Source organism: Scyliorhinus torazame, chromosome 7, assembly GCF_047496885.1.
Source record: "Scyliorhinus torazame isolate Kashiwa2021f chromosome 7, sScyTor2.1, whole genome shotgun sequence".
NCBI classification, from domain to species: domain Eukaryota; kingdom Metazoa; phylum Chordata; class Chondrichthyes; order Carcharhiniformes; family Scyliorhinidae; genus Scyliorhinus; species Scyliorhinus torazame.
The window spans coordinates 76,445,960-76,470,552 of NC_092713.1; the positions used below are offsets into that span (position 1 = coordinate 76,445,960).

Here is a 24,593-nt window from a genome sequence, read left to right on the forward strand (position 1 = left end):
CCACCATTAACCTGACGAGATTCACCACCATTAACCCATCAAGGTTCATCCCCATTAACCTGTCAAGGTTCACCAGCAGTCTCATCGCTAGTTGGGGGTGGGATATGAAATTTTTGCAGCTTCATGAAGTTGTATCTTTTTATGGCTATGAACAGTTAGTACATTTATATATTAGGTTCAATATATAAATAGTTATGTAAGGCAATATGAGGAAAACTGGCCTCATTTCAAATAAATGACTTCTTAGTACACTGTGTATCCATATCAGGGTTGAACAAATTGGTTTCATTCTGAAAAAAGATTTCCTCTACTAGATCTTGGGGAGTGAAGTCGGCGAACTTTTGGTATCTTGAGAACTGCCAACAATGCTCAACTAAACTATTGTTGCAAAAGCTACACTCAGGCAAATGTTAATTCAAAGTTTAAAATTGGAATTACATGGAAGTCCTTCCTTGAGCACAAATAAATTAAGGTTAGAATGAACAACAATGTACAATATGCACTTGTTTCTCAAGCAGGAAACTGGATATTGGAGAAATCAAGTAAAACTTCACTTTTGAACTCACAGAACTTGATGAATCATAAAATAATTTTAGGTTCCAGAACTATTTAAGTTTTCAAGTGTAGTTAAGTGGTATTCTTGATTACTTTCCTGCTAGGACACCACAGAAAAAGAATAAACATCCACATTTTAACGTTCCCTGTAATGTTGAGTACATACAATCTACAAATCATATTGCATTGTTTATTTATGGTAGATGTAGGAAGTTTTATTGTGTGATCGATTGGGATTTATTCAGGAAAGGATATGCAGGCCGTTTTGTTTATTTCGCTGATGATGATGATATAAGCCAATTAAAACAGCTTAATGATTGATAGTGTGGAGCATTCTAAATTTGCCATTTTAAAACAGTGCTAAAAACCTTCTTAATGTTTTAAAAGCTTACATTTATGTAGCACATTTGATATGGTAAATTAGTAGGCATCCCAAGATGCTTACTGAGCAATATCAATAGCCACTTTTGACATAGAATCACAGAAGGAGGCATCAGGATAGATGGCCAAAAACTTAATCAAAGAGAAAAGAAAGACTTTCATTTATATAGCGTTTTTCTCAACCACCTCTGTGCCCCAAAGCACTTTAGTCAGTGAATTAATTATTTCGTAGCGAAATCACTTTTGTAATACAGGAAATACAGCAGTCAATTTGTGCACAATCAGCAATGTGACACTGACCAGATAATCTTTTTATCAGTGATGTGGATTGAGGGATATTGATCAGGACAGCAGGTCCTTTCCTGCTCTTTTTCAAAATAGTGCCAGGAAATCCTTAATGTCCACTTGCAAGGGCAGATGGGGCCGTGATTTTATTGTTTCATCCAAAAGGTGCAACAGGCCCTCAGTACTGGACTGCCAGCCTCGAATGTTGTGCTCAAGTCCTGATGTGGGACTCAGAATCATAGAATGGTTACAGCATGGATGGTCATTGGACCTGTGGTTGCTGAGCCAGCTCTCCTGCAGCTAATCCCACGCCCCCACCTTTTCCCCCCCATGGCCTTTGCAGTTCTTTTCTCTTTGGATAATTATCCAACACATTGTTGAATGTGACGATTAAATCTGCCTCCATCACTCAGGCTTTGCATTCAGATCCTAACCACTTGTGTGAAAAGGATTTTCCTCACGTCACCTCTGGTTCTTTTGCCATTCACCATAAATCAGTGTCCTTTGAGTCTCTGTCCTTCTGTCAATGGGAACAGTCTCTCTCTATCTACTCTAACTTGCTTCCTCATGATTTTGATGATATTTTCTCTTCACCTTCCCTTCTCCAGGATTACAGCCCCAACTTCTCTAACCTTTCCAACTAATTAAAGCCCCTCATCCCTGGAAGCAATTTTGTAAATCTTTCCCGTTATCCTCCCGAATGCCTTCACACCCTTCCTAAGGTGTCATGCCAGAATTGAACACATTACTCTCATTCAGGCTGCACAATTGTTTGGTTCACCAAACCAACTGTACTTTACCACTTTATACCTTCACTTATAAATCACAGAAACTCCTATGTCTTATTAACCACTTTCTCGATCTGCCCTACCACCTTCAGTGATTTGTGAACGTTATCATGTCCCCCTGGGAAAGTGTGCGGTCAGTTCCAGCCCCACGTGCCCCGGAGTCACAACATAAGTGAATTAACCAACAATTCATATAAAATTTCCCGAAGTTGTTGGCCCTTGGCTTCCCAATAATTAGTCACCAGATATGTAAGTTGAAACACAATTACTGTTTATTTATACCAAGAACCATCACAAAATATGCAGTAAATACAACTGAGTAACAACAAGCGGATACCCACCCCCTCTTTAACTGTCCCATCCTCCACCCACACACACAAGATGGACAAACACAGTCTTCTGGAATCCTGTTTGAATTAAAGGCACAGGCAACTGCTTCCTTCTGCTTGAAGTAAAGATACAGGATGCCTTAAAGACACATGTCCACCAATCATCCATGGATCAATAATGTAACAAAAAGAATTTAAAGCAAGGGGAAATAGGGAAAAAGACAGAGAATAAACAGGAACATGAAGGATCTTTACAACATATACCCCCGAACCCTCTGCTGCTACAACTCGATTCGAATTATACCCTTCATTTTATGTTGCCATCATTCCTCATTTCCTTCCTGACGACCATGTATCCGGGAATATTTGGTATTCAATCCTTTGTTTTTGGTGCCAGTTCTCTATCGCCATTACATATTTCTATTTGTCTTATCTGCACCTACAGATGAGCAACTTTATTTACCACCCTCCATACCCTCACATACATGAACAGTAATCCTATTTAGACCTTATTGTGTTCCCTCTTACCCTGACCCCACTTAATGCCTTACTTTATCTTGCACTAGTGCTATGTATCTCCCTTAATTCTTCATGCACTTATTTTCTCTCTAATGTAATCACCTGTGCTTATTGCCCCATCGTGTTAGTTTAAATCCTTGCCAACAGCTTAGCAAACCACCCTCATTCTGTTCAGGTGCAAATTATCCTGTCTCTACAAGTCACATCTTCCCCAGAACAGGTCTCAACATGCCAGGAATCTAAAGCCCTCCCTCATGCATCATACCCATTCAGCCATGCATTCAGCTGCTCTATCCGCCTCCTTCTATACACACCATCGCTTGGCACTCGGAGTAATCTATGGATTCCTTTGAGATCCTGCTTTCGAGTTTATTCCCTAACTCCCTGGAAAGCTGGCTCTAGGAATTCATCCCACTTCCTACCTATGCTGTTGAAATCAATATGGTCTATAGCCTCTGGCTGTTCACTCTGTATCTTGAGTGCTCTGCTGCTACTCAGTGACATGCGCCTGGCATAACGGAGGCAACATACTGGGCGTGATCCAACAGACTTCAAACTAAGTCCACTTTCGGGCGCATTTAGCAGGGTGTTTCTCAGTAGCTGCAGTGCTGAGAAACACCCCACTATTCAATGGCACTTTGCTGGTTTTTTGGCCTCGGGGAATTGCCAATGAGGCTGCACTTATAGTGATTTCTTGCTGGCGAGTTGATCTCACCAGCAGGAAAGGCTGTTTGCAGATCAGGGCACCACAGGCACCGCCGGCTTCATTGACCCTCCTTCACCGCCCATACTTTGGGAAGGCCCCAGAAACCCCACCCTCACCCCCCTCTAATTGGCAAGGCCCACCACCCCCAGGCCTGACCCTGACATGCCAACCTGACACTGATGTCAAGGTGCCCAAGTGGCACTGTCAGACTGGCTTTCCCAAGGTGCCCAGGTGCAAGAGGGCACCAATCTGCCCTGGGCATCTTGGGACTGCCAGCCTGGCAGGGTCACCCTGGCATCTGGTTGCCTGGGTGGCACTGTCAGGTTCTCCAGTGGCCTGGGAGATGCCCCCCCCCCCCCAGGTGCTGTTACACGGACCAGTACAAAATGGCGCCCCAGTGAGGTACCACAGGCACAGCTGTTGAGTATTGGGTGCCAGGTGAATCCGGTGCCCGGATCTTTAATGGCTCAAGAAATATGCAGATGTGGATCTCGCGCAGCCGGGTGACTCATGATCAGCCTCGCGCAGAGCCCAATTTGGGGCTTTCTTGCAATTCACCCGTTAAATGTGGTTGCTGAATCGTGTCCATTATCTTAGATTCATGCAGCTGCAGAAATGCCTCTTCCTTGCTATAGAATCCCTTAACATTGCTTTCCTAATTTAACTACCCCCCCCCTCACTCTCACTCTCATTCAGCTGAACCAGCTGTGATACCATGGAATTGGCTCCAAGTGTACTCCCCAAAAGAACCATTACTTTCACACTTCAGAGGTGAATACTGATAGGTAACCAAGATGCACAGAGGACTCCTGCAGTACCTGTGGTGATGTTGTATGTATGCCAATACAATGGCATGCGCCTTTAAGAAGCTGCATAGTGACATCATTAGATGTAAAGCTGGAGGATGAGGTACAGACTCCATGTTAATGTTCACTATTGCCTGTGATCCCTACTGCAGATGTTCACTACTGTATGTGATTGTGTTACGTATGCCCAGAGACAGGCATATAATCAAGTAATCAGCCTCTGTAATTGTTAGCACCCAGGCTAGATCAAGGCCCATGCAGAGCTATATTGTTGTTAATACATAACTGAATGTAATTGCGTTCTGCCAGAAGCCTCGTCATTCTCAATATCTTGCTCAACATTGACAACTTAGAGACAAATCTCTTGAGGTCCACATCAAGACCCTCAACATATATGTTGGCAGCAGACTGCAAGGGGCCACAACAGTACCTGCCTATACCTAGCTAACTGCCTGGAAGTCACCAATTGTCTCTCCGCCTGAATAAGCATATGTTGCAGGGTGACATCCGGAACTGTGCTATCCACAAAACTCTCAACTTGTAGATTCACCTCAGCGATGTATCTACTGCTCAACCTTCAAAACCCGGACTCACGCTCTGATGGCTCGGCGTCTGGGCCTTGTTCTCTGGCAGCTCTGCTCCCAGGTGTAATCACTCCCAGGCCTCGCTGTCTAAAGTAGCTCCGCTCTCAGCCTCCAGATGCTCTTTTCCCAGGCATTGATATCTCTGGCTCTCCACCTACCTCGCTGCCTCTGCTCCTGCGCTGTGCTCACTGCCTCTGGTGAATCTTCTCCGAGGCCTTGTTGTCTTTGTGGGCACCATTCCCAGACACCCCTGACTTTGGTGATTCTGCTCCTGGGCTTTGCTCTCTTACTGTTCCACTCCTGGGCCTTGCTGGTTTGTTAGTCACAGGCAAAAGTGCTAAGAACTGATCCATGGCCGAGATGCAGGTTGAATACAGGCATCTTAAAAGAGTAAAGCGATGTGGAGGATTATGACAGGAATGTGAGGGCAGGTGAAGGCATTGTTACTAATGGGATGGAGTAAGAGAAGCACAGGATCCCAGAATTCAAAGGTTAAGAGACATCAAAGGCTAGAAGGAGGAGGTTACACATAAAGGGACGGGTGAGTCCATAAAGGGATTTGAAAATAAAGAATCATTGTCAGGTGGGGAACTAGTGAAGGTGAGCGTGCAGAGGGATGATAGATTAATACATTTTGGTGCAAGTTAAGGTGTGAGCAGCAGAGTTTTGAAATGAGCACAGGTTTGTATAGGGTGGGTGGTCAGCTCGGAGAACATTAAAAATGAAGTATTGAAATAACAGGAGTATGTAGGTGGGCTGCGTCAGGGTTACAGTTGAGGAATATTAGGTAGGTGGTGCAGGTATGTGATCAGAAACTCAGCACCAAGATTCTAAATGCACTCAGTCAGCTCAAGTTACTTATCAGGAATGGAGTTTGCAGCAGGTTCGTCCAACAGTGTGAAAAGTCAGAGAATGTTGAAGGATCCAAGGAGGTGAAGATACAGAGCCGAAAGTCACTGACCCATGGAACCTGATGCTTCAGATAATGTTGTCGTGGGGTTGCATATAGATGAGAAAATGAGCGTCAAGGACAGGCCCTTGGAGAACTCCAGAAATAACTGACGAGGGCTAGGAAGATAAATCATTGCAGTTGATTCTGACTACAATTAGATAAGAATAGAAAGGAGCTGGGGCACATTTACTCTGCTGGACAACAGAGGAGGTGCTCAAGTAGAAATATGGTCAACTGTGTGAAAGTTGCAGATGAGTCAAAGAAAGAGGAGACGGGACAATCTGCCAAGATAAATTCAGAAAGAGCATTGCAGGCGGCTGGATAGAATCTAAAGATGCGACAGTGTATTTTACGCAAAGCATTTCTTCCATAGATTTGTGGGCTGCAGAGTTGCACAAGATAACTCATTCAAATGATCAGAACAGCAGTGTGATAGTAAATATGAGCATTTAATGCAAAGTCAGTTTTGAGTAGGTTATAAATTGACTCTCTGCAGCAGAAGGGCCTGGCAAATTTTTAACTCTTGGGCCTCGCTGACATCCCACTCGCTGACCTCCATTCACTGCCAGAGGTAGAAGTGGAAAATTGTGAAGCACCTGTTATGACCAGGTAAGCATCAGAATTGGCTGCTGCTCCAACCAGTGCGATTCTCATGATTAAGAAAAAGGGTAGAAAAGAGGGAAAGCACAAGCTTTACTCTTCACCCAGGGCAAGATAGTCTAAAACATTCCTTTATGGCCTCTTACAGATCTAAGCCATGTTCCCCAGGTTGACATGAATAGAAAAATCACAGCATTCTGCTCAGTTGGATCCTAATTATAATAATCTTTATTGTCACAAGTAGGCTTACATTAACACTGCAATGAAGTTACTGTGAAAAGCTCCTAGTCGCCACATTCCGGCACCTGTTCGGGTACACTGAGGGAGAATTCAGAATGTCCAATCCACCCAACAGCATGTCTTTCGGGACTTGTGGGAGGAAACCCACGCAGACACGGGAGAACGTGCAGACTCCAGACAGTGACCCAAGCCGTGAATTGAACCTGGGACCCTGGAGCTGTGAAGCAATGGTTCCACTGTGCTGCCGTGCTGCCCTTCATCTGGACCAGACATGCTCATTTAAATGGACCCTCAAAGCTTTTGGAAAGTATTGTTGTTTGTTTAATTTGCAAATGGTCAGTTCTTAGATGGATAACCAATGTACGCAATTTAAACTGCTCAATAACCTGCTTTCTGCGATGTAAATTGGGTTAAAATCACTCCTCAGTATTCTAAATGTAGCATGATTTAATTAGTATGGCAAAATTACTCAGAACTTTGTCCTGACGTGAATGTTGTCTCCAGAGGTTTTATGTTCATGTTACTGACCCAATTTCAAAATGTAAGTATTTTACTTTTAATACCACCCCCCACTACCCATGAATTTCAGATTGTTGGAAATATAATTGATTTAAGATAATAAAAATTAAGTGAGAGCAGGGAAAAAGACTGGCATGACTAGGGAACTAGGAGCATTTATGGAGCAGATGGGGGCGGTGGACCCATGGAGGTTCCTGCACCCGGGAGAGAAGGAATTTTCATACTTCTCAAAAGTTCACAAGGTACACACCCATATCGACTTCTTTACAGTGGGGAAATCGGTGCTTCCCGGGATCACGGGAACAGAGTACTCCGCGATCGTCATCTCTGACCACGCTCCACACTATATGGATGTGAGGTTGGAGACAGACCGGGCCCAGCGGCCCACGTGGAGGCTGGACACGGACCTCCTGGCCGACAAGGCCTTCTGTCAAAAAACATTGTGGGCCACAGACGACTACGTTAGTGACAACCAAAATGGGGAGGTCTCACCCTCCACGTTCTGGAAGGCACTGAAGGCCAAGATTAGAGGAGAGATCATAGCCTACAAGGCAAGCAGAGATAGGGAAGAGAGGGTGGCTCACCAGCTGAGAAAGCAGGCAGCCACAAGGGAAATAGCGCAGGTTAAGGATAGCAGAGGCAGACTGGTTACAGAACCAAAGGAGGTCAATCGGGCATTTGAGACCTTCTACCGGGGACTGTCCACTTCCGAGCCCCCCCAACGGAGGCGTGGGGATAAAACAGTTCCTAGACGGACTTGAATTACCAGTTGTGGGGGAAGAGAGACGCGTGGTGCAATAGACTTGGGAGAAATCATGGAGAGCATCAGCTTCATGCAGGTGGGGAAGGCACCGGGACCCGACCGGTTCCCGGCGGACTTCTACAAAAAATTCGCACCAGTCCTGGCCCCACACTTAAGGGACATGTTCGCGGACTCACTGGCAAGGGGCACCCTGCCCTCCACGCTAGCGCAGGCCACAATTTCACTGATACCCAAAAAAGATAAAGACCTGACGGAATGTGGATCATAGAGACCCATTTCACTGCTGAACGTGGATGCGAAAATACTCGCAAAGGTCCTAGCCAAAAGGCTGGAGGGCTGTGTACCAGAGGATCAAACAAGCTTTATCAAGGGTAGGCAGCTCACAGCGAACATCAGGCAGCTGCTGAATGTAATAATGACCCCCTCCGGGGAGAGAACACCAGAGGTGATTGTCTCCCTGGACGCAGAAAAGGCGTTCGACAGAGTCGAATGGAAATACCTCCTCGAGGTACTGGAATGGTTTGGGATAGGAGCGGGGTTCACCGCCTGGGTGAGGCTCCTGTACTACGCTCTTAAAGCGAGCGTCCAAACTAACACCACCAGCTCTGAATACTTCCAGCTGCAGAGAGGAAGACAGGGCTGCCCCCTGTCCCCACTCTTGTTCGTGCTCGCGATCAAATCCCTGCGGGACGCAAAAAGCTGGAAGGGAATCCGGAGAGGAGACAGAGAGCACAGAGTCTCACTCTATGCAGATGACCTGCTCCTCTATGTCTCAAAAGCCACAGGAGGGTCTGAAGGCAATACTACAAATACTGAAAGAGTTTGGAACCTTCTCAGGCAACAGACTTAACCTGGAAAAAAACGAGGCATTCCCAGTGAACCCAAACGGGGGAGAGCTGGAGGGGCTCCCGTTCAAAACAGCCCAGAACAGACTCCGCTACCTGGGGATCCAGATAGCCAGAGACTGGACACAGATCCATAAGTGTAACCTGACCAGCCTGGTGGAGGAAGTAAGAAGAGACCTTCAAAAGGTGGGGCTTACTCCCACTCTCCCTGGCGGGGAGAGTGCAGACGATCAAGATGAACGTACTGCCAAGGTACCTCTTCCTGTTTAGATCCATTCCGATCTTCATCCCCAAGGCCTTTTTCCAAAACGTAGACAGTCTCATCATGGCGTTTGTGTGTGTGTGTGTGTGGGGGGGGGGGGGGGGGGGGGGGGGGGGGGGGGGGGGGGGAGGGTAAAGAACCTGAGAATTCCCAGACACTGCAAAGGAAAATCAAAGGGGGTTTGACCTATACTACCATTGGGCAGCAACGGCAGAGAGTGAGGGGATTGGTACAAGAACCCAATACAGATTGGGCACAAATAGAGGCATCCTGTAAAGGAACGACCCTCCGAGCCCTGGCTACAACAGCACTCCCATCCTCCTCAACAAGATACACAACGAGCCCAGTGGTAGCGGCCACGCTGAGAACGTGGACCCAGCTGAGACAACACTTCGGGATAGCCAAAATGTCACCCATGGCTCCCGTATGCGGCAATCACAGATTCCCCCAGCCATGCTGGATACCACTGTCAAAAGATGGAGGCGGGACTAGGGCACATTGACAGTCGGGGACTTCTACGAAGGGCAGAGACTGGTGACATTAGGTAAAATGACGAGGAAGTGGAGGCTAGCAAAAGGACAGGAAATGAGACTGCTCCAAATAAAACAATTCCTCCGCAAAGCGAGGGTAGGGTACCCCGGGACCCCAGAAACCACACTACTAGAGGACCTGATAGGCACAAGCATCGAGAGGTGGTGGTGGGGGGGGCTATGTGCGAAAATACGCCGACAGCTACTGGACAGAGCCCGGACTCCACTGGACGAGACCAGACAAAAATGGGAGGACGAACTGGGGACAGAGGTGGGATGGGGACTCTGAAGCGAAGCACTGAGCAGGGTGAACTCCACCTCCTCCTGCGCAAGGGTAAGCCTAATGCAGCTGAAAGTGGTGCACAGAGTGCACCTGACCAGAACCCGAATGAGCAAGTTCTTCTCGGAGGTGGAGGACAAATGTGAGCGGTGCCAAAGGGGCCCGGCCAACCACACCCATATGTTTTGGGCTTGCCCCAAGCTTGCTGGGTTCTGGGCAGCCTTCTCTGAGGCAATGTCCAAGGTTGTGGGGGTGAAGCCATGCCCAATAGTGGCAATCTTCGGGGTGTCGGAGCAGCCAGAGTTACACATGGGGAAGGGGGCCGACGCCCTTGCTTTCGCTTCCCTAATCGCACGCCGGAGAATCCTGCTCGGCTGGCGATCGGCTCGGTGCTGCAGACTGGCTCGGTGACCTCTCGGAATTTCTCCACCTGGAGAAGATTAAGTACGCCACCCGAGGGTCAGAGGAAGGCTTCCTGGATACTTGGGGGCAGTTTGTCGGTCTCTCCCAAAACCTGTTCAAGGTCAGCAACGAGGAGTAACCTAATACAAACTTTTTAGAAAAACACCAAGATAGATGAGGTACCAAAAGACTGCGCAACCCGGGGGGGGGGGGCGAAAGGAAGGTGGGGAAACCACGAGAGATGAGGGGGGGGGGCGCTACTCCCCCCTTTTTTCTTTTTTTTCCCTCTCCACTCTGTCCGGAAAATAAAAGCACAGCTGAAGCCAGGGAGAGGGGGGGGCAACAGGGAAGGGGGAGGAACCATAGACCGATCCAGAGGGCAACAAAATGCACAAAGGGTCAGTTAAACAAAGGACAAACTAAATCTCTCTGGAAATAAAGGAAATTAGCGCGGGCGAGTAAAATGTGATGTGTATATATACAACTGCTTATAAATAAAGGAAATGCCAATAAAAATATTTTTAAAAAAAAATTAAATGAAAGTATTTGTAATGCTCCAGTTGAAGGTTTCATGAATAATTATAAATGACTAACATAATACTCAAATCTAGTTTACTGCAGCCAGGTTTTCATGATACTTTACAGAATAGAACTAAGCATATTAAAGTCAAATCAATAAAAATGTTGTCAGGAACAGGAGTCACAGAATGAATGTGAATGGTTATAGTCTAGTTAACTTTCAAAGCATATTCTCCTAGCATTTAAGCCACGGAATAGTAGAAATAAAAACAGGAATCTGTTGCTTTATTCCCTGTGACCTTCCTGTAGAAACACATTTAATAATATAGATCAATTATATAATATAAATAAAAAACGCTACTTATCACAATGGTAATACATGCACTGTGCATTGGCCAAAATTGCACTGATGTCAACACCAGTAAAGCAGCCCAGTGATGGCTGTGTTCCTAAAATCCTAAAGACTACTTTCTCTTCCAGAATTTACTATAATTGTCAACTTTAAATTCATCTTCGAATTGCTCCTCTTTCATTCCAGCTCTTTTGGGATCACGCTTACGCATTCTTGCTTTCCGTTCAGCTTCCGGCAAAAGGGAAACATCGACTGGCATCTGTAACAAATCAAGAAATGGTTTTCAACCAACCTGGGTGTTCTGATTATCCTGCGTAAATGCATTGAAATCCATAGAAGTCACAACAGGAAACATGCAATCTGGCCCAATACAACACAAATGAACAAAATATGTTTTGGTTTTTTAAAGTATGGGCAGAATATGAAGAATAATTCAAACAGGTGAAATAACCCCTATGTAGAATTAATTCAAGAATTCCAAGTAGCTTCTTTGTCACTGAAATGGTTATTTGTAATACATTTCACTTTTACCTTGAAGCAAACATTGATTATAGAAGACAAAGTGTGCTTTATGATCATTTAAAAAGAGTAATGGAAACTATTTTTTCTGGTGGGGAAATCCAGAACAAGGGGCATAACCATTCGGGGGCGAAGTCAATATACATCTTCATGCAAAAGATAATGGATGTCTCGAACTTGCTCCTCAAAAAGCTCCTCCTAAGACAATTGAAAATTTCAAAACAAAGAATTCTCTTAGGCAAGGATATTAAGATATAGATCCATTATGATCTAATGGAATGGCTTGAAAAGTTAAATGGCCGACACTTGTTCCTATGCTCCTGGTGTTCTGGTTAATGCACTGAAGTATTTACAATAAATTGAGTTTGGGATGTCAAGCATAACTAATAAATCAACCCAAATAAAGAGTGATTTTTTAGTATGCACTTCATTTAACTACTTATGAACTTACACATTAGGAGCTGAGTAGGCCATTGGCCCATCAAATCTGTTCCACCATTCAATACGATAATGGCTGATCTGATTGTAATGACAATTCCTCATTGCTGCCTATTCCCAATAACCTTTCACCCCTCACTTAAAAATATTCAAAGCTTCCACTGCCTTTTGTGGAAGGGAGTTCCAAAGACTCACGACCCTCAAGAGAAAGCAATTCTGATCGGTCTTAAATGGGCGACCCATTATTTTTAAACAGTGACTCCTAGAGTTCCAGATTTTTCCACAATAGGAAACATCCTTTCCACATCCACCCTGTCAAGGCCATCCAAATCTTAAAGGTTGCAATCAAGATGCGTCTTACTCTTCTGGATCCCAATGGATATAAGCCTTTGTCCAACCTTTCCTGATAAGACAACCTGCCCATTCCAGGTATTAAGTCTAGTAAATCATCTCTGAACTGCTTCCAACGCATTTACATCCTTCCTTAAATGAGACCAATATCCATTCCAAGTATTAGTCTAGTAAGTGATCTCTGAACTGCTTGCAACACATTTATATCCTTCTTTAAACGAGATCAATGCTGTACACAGTACTCTAAATGTGGTCTCACCAGTTCCCCAACACACAACCTCCCTACTTTTGTATTCAATTCCCCTCACAATAAATGATAACGTTTTATTAGGTTTCCTAATTACTTGCTCTATCTGCATACTAGCCTTTTGCGATTCATGCAGAAACAGAGAAGACATAAATGGGCCATTTTCTCGTTGGAAAGATGTGACACACTGGTGTGCCACAGGGATCTGTGCTGGGACTTCAGCTTTTTACAATTTTTATAAATGATTAGGATGAAAGGACACCCAGTTCCTTCTGCATCTCAGAGCTTGGAAATCTCTCACTATTTCGATAAATTATTTCTACCAAGGTGGACAATTTCACATTTTTCAACAGTATACACCATTTTCCATATCTTTGACACCTCATTGAACCTATTTGTTATATTATTGTACCTTCTTATGTCTTCTTCACTACTTAAATTTTTACCTATTTGTGTTATCAGCAAATTTAGCAACCATACCGTTTGTCCTTTCATCCTAATCATTTATGCAAATTATAAAAAGCTGAAGTCCCAGCACAGATCCCTGTGACACACCAAGCATCACATCTTTCCAATGATTTCCCATTTATGTCTACTCTGTTTCTGCTAGCTAGTCAATCTTCTATCCATGCCAATATGTTACCCCTAACACCATGAGCTTTTATTTTCTGCAATAACCTTTGATGTGGCATCTTATCGGGTGTCTTCTGGAAATCCATGTACATTCACTGGTTCCCCTTTAGCCACAGCACGTTACTTCTTCAAAGGACTCAACTCCAATGAATTGCTTAAACATGAATTCCCTTTCACAAAACCATGTTGACTTTGCCTGAATACCTTGAATTTTTCTACGCACCCTGCTATAAGTGGAGTTGCTATCCCATGTTTCAGAAAAATTGAGTGGCGGGCTGATCGAGAGTGAAAACTGTATTTTATTAATATCATAGAATTTACAGTGCAGAAGGAGGCCATTCGGCCCATCGAGTCTGCACCGGCTCTTGGAAAGAGCATCCCTACCCAAGGTCAACACCTCCACCCGATCCCCATAACCCAGTAACCCCACCCAGCACAAAGGGCAATTTTGGACACTAAGGGCAATTTATCATGGCCAATTCACCTAACCTGCACATCTTTGGACTGTGGGAGGAAACCGGAGCACCCGGAGGAAACCCACGCACACACGGGGAGGATGTGCAGACTCCGCACAGACAGTCACCCAAGCCGGAATCGAACCTGGGACCCTGGAGCTGTGAAGCAATTTGCTATCCACAATGCTACCATGCTGCCCCTAACATTGCCCCTATAAACCGTTTAACTCATACAAAGTATCTGCAGTGGTACATTAAGAGTAGGTCCTCAGATCAACAGAAACAAACTCCAGGCTGAAGTTTTCTCCTGACCCTACTCTAGAATACATATTCTCCCACTGATCAATATAGTAAAAAAGAATGGTGAGCCCTGTCGTATTGGTCATGCTGACTTCTTCACTAATAATAGGAGAATAATACCCTATATATTTCATTTAGTTTGTATTCTGTGCAAAGAGGAGTTGAAATCTATTTCCTCTCACATATAATAATAATCTTTATTATTGTAACAAGTAGGCTTACATTAACACTGCAATGAAGTTACTGTGAAAATACCTTAGTCGCCATATTCCGCCGCTTGTTCGGATACACTGAGGGAGAATTCAGGATGCCCAATTCACCTAACCGTGCATCTTTTGGGACTTGTGGGAGGAAACCGGAGCATCCGGAGGAAACCCACGCAGACACGGGGAGAACGTGCAGACTCCGCACAGACAGTGACCCAAGCTGGAAATCGAACCTGGGACTCTGGCGCTGTGAAGCAACAGTGTTAACCACTGTGCTACCATGCCACCCTCATATTACTTTCCTTGAATGAGCAAGTTTATCTGGACATTTGTATCCCATAAACAAATCTTCTTCTGCAGAGACTTTTAACACCTCAACCACAAAGCAGTGAATATAACTGTACTCTTATGTTTCCATCACATGCAATATGAACATTGCGTTCTTTATACACCCTCATTAGTTAACAGCAGTTTGCACAAAGTTAGCAAGTAAAATATTTGGTTAAAGGTAACAGTTGTGGTGATAAACGTTCACTCCTGCTGAAACAAGCACTGCATTGAACAAATTGAAAAGATATTAAGTAATCTGTGCTGTGTTCTGGATTAAGTCATCAAGGGCTAAATTACTAGACATGATATTTAGATTTCCTGTAATCCTAGAAACTATCTGAGTTGTATATAGGTAAATAGATAGATGTAGCGATATACATACACCCCCACTTTGATTTAATAATGTTGTTTTTCAGTATAATATTGGAAGCCAGCAACGTGGTCTTTTCAAGATAATGTTTGATGTAGAAACTCACAAATATGGGTTACATTCTTTTCCTATGAAAATAGTTTAAAAACTTGTGAAATGGAGAGTTAAAATATAAATGGAAGATTTTGAACAAACAAAATGTCATTGAAACATTAAAGCACTTAAGCCATAAACTAAATTGATTTCTATTAAACAAATTTTCTTCCCTCTCCTTCTGAACAATAATTATTTAATACTTACGGTAATAATTTTTTTAGGCTCCTTGTATCGGATATTGATAGTGGATCCGTCAGGTCGAACCAGCAAAATAGGATACAGCCTGGCATAGACCTGTCTTCCACATCGAACTACTGATGTTCTATTTGAATTGTTCCGCCTGGGCATGATGGACACAGGATACACAGCAGGAAGCATTCTTTCAGAAATATATAGCTGTAAAGATCTATTAAAAGTAAAAATATTTACCAATAAATTTGAACCAATGATTACTCAAACAGTTAAAGCACATGCATAATCAACAACATATTAATCCTGTGTGCGAGCAGCACGGTGGCGCAGTGGTTAGCACTACTGCATCACGGTGCTGAGGTCCCAGGTTCGATCCCGGCCCTGGGTCACTGTCCGTGTGGTTTGCACATTCTTCCCATGGTTGCGTGGGTTTCACCCCCACAACCCAAAGATGTGCAGGGTAGGTGGATTGGCCACACTAAATTGCCCCTTAATTGGAAAAAATGAATTAGGTACTCTAATTTTTTTTTTAAAAATCAATCCTGTGTGCAAACGTCAGTCGCAGTGGAAGCTAGATTTGAACGTATAATTAAATTGGCAAAATTAACTCTACCTTTGGTTCTCTTGAGTTACGTAAATTTGTTAGAGGATATCGGGAAGTCAAATAATCATGTTTTTCTAGATATATACTTAGCTTTCTGGGAAAATAAAGTCCCAAATTTATATTTGCCTTTCACAAGCAAACGTTGTCCTAAAGTGCTTTAACACCAAAACAAATACATTTGAGTTGCACTTACTGTTGCATTATGGAAACACAGCAGCTAGTTTGTGTACAACCTCCTACAATGTGGTAATGACCAGATAGTCAAGTTTCCGTTATGATTTTAAAAATTTATTTATTCATGGGATGTGGCATCGCCATTTGGCCCAGTATTTATTGCCCATCCCCAATTGCCCTTGAATGGATAGTTAAGAGTCACTCACATTGCTGTGGGTCTGGAGTCACATGTAGGCCAAACCAGGTAAGGATCCAGATTTCCTTCCCGAAAGGACATTAGTGAGCCAGATGGCTCTTTACAACAATCGACAATGGTTTTGTGCCATCATTAGATGTTTAATTCCAGATTTTAACTGAATTCAAATTTCGTCATCTGCCATGATGGGATTCGAATCCGGGTCCCCAGAGCTTTACTCTTGGGTCTCTGGATGACTAATCCAGTGACAATACCACGTCACTGGGATAAAATATTGGTCAGGGCAGGGATAACTCGGCTGTTTTTCAACTAGGATCTTTTCCATCCACCTGAGACATGACCTTGATTTACTACCACAGCTGAAAGATGACACCTCTGACCGTGCAGCAGTTCTACAGCACTTCAGTGAAATGTCAGCGTAGATTTTGCACTAAAGTTTCTAAAGTGGGTTAAGAACCCCCAATCTTCTAATTCTAATAACTGAGCCATGGCTCACTATGAAAAACCTGATCTGGGGTATATAAATTGCCATTTAGTACTTCTTTTAGAATTTTCCTTTTAGTCTTATTCAGCATGTGGGCATTTCTTTGACATTCAGCCACTGATCAAATCAGCTCATTAAAGACATGCAAGCCATATTGAATACTGATAGTAGATATGAAACAGATTCTCCGTCGGGCGACCCTGGAATTGGGAAAGGCGATGGGGCAGAGAATCGGTTGTGACGGCACATTTGTGGACGATGTCAAGTTTTGGTGCCTCAACAGCGCCGTCAAGGCGTTCTACTCCGCACGCACAGTAAGCGCAGTCCGCATATCATTAGTGTGCCTGACCCGGTATTCTCCGGGGCCTCCATGATGCTCCACCTCCGCTGGGAGGAATTACCGACGGCGTGTTTCATTTGTGGTTGCAAAAATCGCCGTGGCCGATGATGGAGCGAGAGGGGGGGATGAAAAGTGTCCAACATCGTTATCATGTGCTGACAGTTGTGCCGCTGGCCGGGGGCTTCTGCCGGGGCCTGGAGGTGGGCCACGGGGTCGGGGTGGATGGGCACGGAACACCATGCCGCAGTCTGCAAAGCAGCCATGTGGCTGCACATGCCGCTGACTGCCCACTGGGAACTTTGTACCAAGCCGTATGGATGTGTCCCCCAGACCACACACTTAGGTACCCTCTGGCCCCAGCCAACCATCAATGGGATGGGTGCGCCCCAGCGCAACCAGTGCCATCATGTTGGCAGGAATGTGTGTGTGTGGGGAGTGGAATGTTAATATGCGGCTACAGCTTGTCAGCCTCTCGAGTGTCAATCCCGACCCCGGCGCATCCAACAGCGTTTTTCATTGGAATCGATCGTGTTCCATGTGGCTCCGGTGCTAGCCCATTAATGGTTTGCTTCAGGAGTGGTGCCAATTTTGTTGTTGTAGAAGTCCACTGATTCTGTCCTGGTGTCAACACTTCACAGAACAGAACCCCTACAGTGCAGAAGGAAGCCATTCGTCCCATCGAGTTTGCACCAACCCTCAAATGACCACTCCACCCAGGCCAGCCGGCCCCACCCTATCCCTGCAACCCATACCTAACCTAATCTGCACATCCCTGGACACTAAGGGGCAATTATCATGGTTAATCCAACTACCCCGTATAGCTTTGGACTGTGGGAGGAAACCACACGCTGGGCGGGGTTTTCCATTGTCCGCGTCTCGTCCATGGCCAATCCAACTACCCGTATAGCTTTGGACTGTGGGTGGAAACCGGAGAACGCTGGGTGGGATTTTCCATTGTCCGCGTCTCGCCCATCTTGTGGTGGGCGGAGTGGAAGAATCCAGCCCTTCGTCTCTGAAACGAAGAGTCCCGCCAAAGGGGTGTATATATGTTTTCATATACTGTTTTAAGCGAGTTGATTTCGGAATAAAAAGAGATATCAAGAGCCTTTCTCAACTAAAGGAAACAACACTGAAAGAGGCAGCAGGCATGCCTTTTTGGAGAGGGAATGATTTAAAGGGTATAGTGAGAAGTTGCTTAGGTAACTAGGGATTGTTACACCTAGTGGCTCTTCTTACTAAAAATTATTAAAATATGTAGCTTTTGCTCCACTACCACAAACCTTTGTTTCTCATAATTATCAAAGGGCTATAGATCTAAAAGAATAAAAATATTATAATTTTCAAAGATTAACATAGTATGGTGGTTCTCCAACCGTTGTTGTGTGAAGCCTCTTATTCTAGAGGTCCAAAAATCAGTATAAGCCACCAAAAGCAGAAAAGTTATTTTTTAAAAAGCTATACTTTTATCATAGAAGCATAGAAAAGTTAGAGTACAGAAGGATGCCATTTGACCCATCTTGTCCATGCCAGCCCGAGGACCTCCTGGTGCCCTTTCTAATCCCACCTTCCTGCACCTAGTCCAGAGCCTGTAACGTAGAGCACTTAAGGCACAGATCTAGGTACTTTTTAAAAGAGTTTAGGGTCACTGCTTCCACCACCAACTCGGGCAGTGAATTCCAGACTCCCACTACACTGCGTAAAAATGTTCTTCCTCATGTCCCCTCTACACCTTTGGCCACTTACCTTGAATTTATGTCCCCTGGTTCTAGAATTCTCCAACAAAGGAAACAATTTTATCCTGTCCACTCTATCTCTTCCCCTCATAATTTTTGACCGCCTCAATTAAATTACACCTCAGCCACCTTTGTTCTAAGGAAAATAACCTCAACCTATCCAATCTCTCCTTGTCCTGACAACATTCTTGTAAACCTCCTCTGCACTCTCTCCAGAACAATACTGTCCTTCCTGTAATGTGGTGACCAGAACTGCACAGAATATTCCAGATGTGGCTTCACCAGTGTTTTAGACAATTCTAACATTATATCCTTACTTTTATATTCTATACCTCTGCCAATGAAGGAGAGCATTCCATATGCTTTCTAAACAGCCTGTCTACTTGAACTGCTGCCTTTACTTGTACGCCAAGATCTCTCACTTCATCTACCCCTCTTAGTATATTCCCATTTATTATGTACTCCCTCTAGCTGTTGGATCTCCTTAAATACATGACCTCACACTTCTCCGTGTTAAATTCCATCTGCCACTTTATCGCCCACTCCACCAATCCATCTATATTGTTTTGAAGATTATAGCTATCCTCTACACAGTCCACCACTCGGCCAATCTTTGTGACTGCAAATTTCCCAATCATGCTCCCCACATTCACGTCCAAATCGTTAATATATAACACAAACAGTAAAAGTCCCAACACCGAGCCCTGTGGAACACCACTTGAAACAACTTTCCATTTGCAAGAGCAGCCATCGACCATTACCCTTTGTTTCCTGTTACTAAGCCAACTTTTTATCCAGTTTGCCACATTGCTCTGTATCCCATGGGCTTTCTTTCACTTTCTTGACCAATCTGCCATGTGTGGGACCTTGTCAAACGTCTTGCTAAAATCCACGTATACCACATCCACTTCCATCACTTCTAGTCACTTCCTCAAAGAATTCGATTAAATTTGTGAGGCAAGACCTTAACTGGCCTTTTTCTTTAACATCCAACACCATAAATGAGCTAGAAAATTAGCTAATACAGAAATCTGACATATCTTGCCTATCCTCCACAAAGACTGGGAATCACAGCTATATTTATTTACATAGCACCTTCTGGTTCAGCACAGTAGGCTGAACAGCTGGCTTGTATTGCAGAACAAGGCCAGCAGCGCGGGTTCAATTCCCGCACCGGCCTTCCTGAACAGGCGCCGGAATGTGGTGACTAGGGGTTTTTCACAGTAACTTCATTGAAGCCTACTTGTGACAATAAGCGGTTTATATTATATATATTATACTAACATGCCCTCAGGCTCTTCACAGAAGCATTATAAAGGAAAATTTGGAAATTGAGCCAGATGACGATGTTAAAGGAGATGACCAAAAGCTTGGTTAAAGGGGTAGTTTTTAAAGGAGCGTCTTAAAGGGGGAAAGAGGGTTTGGCAGTTGAACGTATGCCCACCAATGGGGAAACAATTAAACTGGGGATGTTCAAGAGGCCAGAATTAAAGCAGCACATATCTGTGGGCTGTGAGGCTGGAAGAAATTACAAAGATATGGGGATGAAATTACAAAGATTAGAAGGGATGACACCATGCAGAGATTTAAAAGCATGGATGAGAATTTTTAAATGAAGGTGCTGCTTAATGGGGAGCCAATGTATGCCAGTGAGCAGAGGGATAATGAATGAATGGGATTTGATGCAATCATGCACATTGACAGCGAAGATTTGAATGAGCTCAAGTTTAAGAACAGTAGAAAATGGAAGGCCAGCCAGGAATGCAATGGAATAGTCAAGTCGAGAGGTAACAAAGACATGGATGAGAATTTCAGTAGCAGATGAGCTGATGCAAGGGTGCTGTCAGGAAATATTAGAGGTGGGAATAGGCAATTTTGGATATGTGGTCAGAAGCTCACCTTGGGTTCGGACATGTCACCAAGGGTGAGAATAGTCCAGTTCAGCTTTAGATTGTTGGACTTCCGGTGGCACAATTTCAGGGGAAGACGCGCACAAGGTGGCTGCCACTGGAAACCTGACCTTTCTACCCTTTCTCCCGGCACCAAGGGTCTTCAATTTACCGAATAAACCCTGAATTATATGGTTAGAGTTCTCATATCTCGGTGATGCCCAGGAGAGACAAAGGCGGAAAAGAATCGGCCTGAATTTCATCGGCAGACGCAGACTGGAGGTAAGATGGCAAAAGTCACTTCTTCTTTAGCCACTTCACTAATGGCCGTAGCAACTCAGCAAACCTTTGGCGGTTGGGCTTGAAAAATATCGACAATGCTTGAATTTGGACCTTAAAATATCAATCAAGGAGGCCTTGGGTCCCTATTCGTTCAGTTTTCGAGATCACCAGCCAGACCGTCAAAGCACAAGGAGCAACAACCATTGTCTGACCATAGTGATAGGATCATCTCCTGTGAGTCTGACTACCGCTGTGATCAAGGATAACAGGGCATTAACATCCAAGCTAGACGACCAGGAGAACAGATCCAGAAGGCAAAATGTTCATGTTGTATGGTTACTGGAAAGGATTGAAGGCTGCACCCTACTCAGTATTTCTGAGACTTGTTCCACAAAATAGTGGTGGGAATGTACATCCAATCCCCCCAGACTTAGAACAGGCCTACCACTCGCTTCGACAAAAGCCTCGCCCTGGAGATCCTCCTCATGCTGTAATCGCAGGTTTCACAGCTTTAAGGAAGAGTAGGTGCTTCGATGGGTAAGAGAGCATTGGGGTTTTAGGTGGGAAGGCCACTCTATCAGATATCAGGAAATGAGTGCAGACCGAGCCAAGCAAAAGGCCACCATTAACAAAGTGAAATCCTCACTGGAGAGAAGGGAGTCAACTGCCAGCCGCCTTCGTTAAACATTCCATGAAAAGGACTATTATTTGACTCATTGGGAGATGCACTTCTTTGTCCAGTAGTACAATTTGTGCTATGTTTAATCTGATCTATGGCTCGTTGTATGGGTAGTTTTCACGTCTGCTTTTGGGTGTGTTCTTGATGACCATAGTTGTATATGAGGGATTTCTACTGTTTGCTCCTTACAATATCCTATTTTCTTTCTTTCCGTTATTACTAATACAGTGCCTTCTGCACTGTAAAATTCTATGATGATGATACTATTTGGCACGACTTTCAGTCACCCTCGTGGCGCTCCAAGTTAATTACGTTTTTATTCCCCATGATAAGGTGTGTTAGCTAACAGGAGTGATAGGAAAATGTCTTCTGCAGCCCATAATACTTTTTAAAAATGAGCTTAGAGTTTATATTGAGTTTCTTTCTGTTATTTGTAAGATTTAGGTTATTGTTTGCCACTGTTCCATTTGTTTTTGTGCGTGGTTATGCTCGAATCAAGACGATGTGTTTGGGTTAGGGAGATGGGCGTGGTGGGGTTTAGTTTTGGTTTGCTGATGGTGTCTGCTGATATATCTTTGTTGAGTCACCTGAATTGGCGCGCTGGCCATCTTGGGTTTGGATTGGATTGGATTTGTTTATTGTCACGTGTACCGAGGTCCAGTGAAAAATACTTTTCTGCAAGCAGCTCAAACAGATCATTTAGTACATGAAAGAAAATAAATAGGAGCACAATGTAAATACATAACGCCAGCATCGGGTGAAGCATACAGAATTGTAGTATTAATCAGGTCAGTCCATAAGAGGGTTGTTTAGGAGTCTGGTAACAGTAGGGTTGATCTTTTGCTTTGTCTTCTCAGTGCCCCTTGTTTAACACCCCATGAATATTTTATATTATCATAGATCATAGAATTTACAGTGCAGAAGGAGGCCATTCAGCCCATCGAGTCTGCACCGGCTCTTGGAAAGAGCATCCCTACCCAAAGCCAACACCTCCACCCTATCCCCATAACCCAGTAACCCCACCCAACACTAAGGGCAATTTTGGACACTAAGGGCAATTTAGCATGGCCAATCCACCTAACCTGCACATCTTTGGACTGTGGGAGGAAACCGGAGCACCCGGAGGAAACCCACGCACACACGGGGAGGATGTGCCGACTCCGCACAGTGACCTTAGCCGGAATCGAACCCGAGACCCTGGAGCTGTGAAGCAATTGTGCTATCCACAATGCTACCGTGCTGCCCTTAGTGATTACTTCCCTTTGAATAGGGGCAATGAGCAGGGCTACCTACTCCCACCACTTTTATTTACCCTAGCAATAGAGACTCTGTAGCCTTGAGAGCGTCAATGGAGGGGTATTAATTGGGATAGGGTGGAACATCAAGTATCTGTTCCTACAGATGATCTCATTGATAGTCCAGAGGTGGATACTGCTCGGTTTGAGGTCTCCTGCTCTGCCTAGTTAGGGGGCTTAATGTCCTTTTTGCATTTGGAGAAGATTGAATTTACCATCAGATTGAGAGGTTCTAGCTGAGATGGTAACCATTTATCTCCTTTTTTAAAGATCTAGACATGATCAGCTGTTAGGGATTTTGGGTATAGAGCTTTAAGTTATTTGTTTTTTCTTTGTTTTGTTAGATAAATGTTCTTTCTGCACTTATATTCACATTATTTTTCTGTACTGTGCCTGTTTTGCATTGAAAATGTTTGTTGCATTGTTTGTAGCAAAACTTAAACGCCTAATAAAAAGATATTTTTTAAAAGATTGCTGTACAAGGATATGTTTCACAAATTTTGGAAAATGTTGATTAAAAATGTCATATCAGATTAATTTTGAATTCCACCTGATTGAAAACCATTTTAAAAGATACAAATCCACTTATTTGCATTGCTAACATTTTTCAAGTGACTAGGAGGGCTGAGAAAAATGCTGTTGGGATCAAAGCAGATACTTCTGCACAAACACTGCTCTCACATAAAGCAACTTGCAGCATTTCAAATCTTCCAACAATGTAGGAAAATCCATGGCAGAAGTTCAACTTTAGATATGTTGATCATTCTTACAGCTTTATTTTTCACGGGACACTTCAGTTCGTATGTTAAAGGAAAGCAAACAAAATAAGGGTGCAAGCAAAATGAGGAGGTGCGAATAGCGCATCAAATTCGGCAACGGCTGGAATGCACTTGTAAATAAAGTCCGCCTCCCAATTCAGTCATGTGAATGATTTGACCTGCGCCCGGGCTGGCGGGCAGATCACATGGACGCAGAGAGCTTGGCCTGGCCTCCGACGCATCAAATCGAACTGAGATGCGTTTGAAATTTCGATATTTAACGGTTCGAAACGACCTCGCGCCCATACTCACGGCACAAAGCGCCAGAGCCGCGCGCTCCATCCCAGCGCCATTTGTGGAAGCCGGAAGTGTTCAGCGCATCAACCTCGTCGGCAGCGCAACAGCGGCACCGAATTGTGGTTCCGCCCTGCCGGCCCGCGCTCTCGCTGCCGGCTGTTGGGTAGCCTTCAATCTTAGTCACGTTTACTAAATTAGATTTTCTAAGCACCCAGCGAGTGCTTTTGGAAATGGGTGTTGCAAATCGGAGGATTTGGTAACTGGTCTGGCAGAGTGAATATGCATCCAGTCTTCGTCTGTGTGTGAGAATAAATAACCTTTATTTTAAACTGATTAAATCTTGCTACCGAATTCTCCAGTTGTAATACGTGATCGAAGGGTATGAAAGACACACCTGCACTACAGACTGATTGAGGCACGATCAATTTGGCTGGAGACGAAGTTGAATTCAAACTGAGGCTTTATTTTTTTCCCAAAAAATACAGTTTATTCATAAAATCTATCATAA

At 44.2% G+C, this 24,593-nt stretch overlaps 1 protein-coding gene across 1 annotated transcript; it reads right to left on the bottom strand.

Annotated features, from left to right (window-relative positions):
• Positions 1 to 10,944: 10,944 nt before the first annotated feature.
• On the bottom strand, positions 10,945 to 24,247 carry mrpl55 (mitochondrial ribosomal protein L55). Its single transcript, XM_072510934.1, has 3 exons — positions 24,101 to 24,247; positions 15,367 to 15,568; positions 10,945 to 11,476 (listed from the first exon to the last, which is right to left on the bottom strand). The coding sequence occupies exons 1-3, from the start codon at positions 24,139 to 24,141 to the stop codon at positions 11,330 to 11,332; spliced, it is 390 nt and encodes a 129-aa protein (XP_072367035.1). The 5' UTR covers positions 24,142 to 24,247; the 3' UTR covers positions 10,945 to 11,329.
• Positions 24,248 to 24,593: the final 346 nt, after the last annotated feature.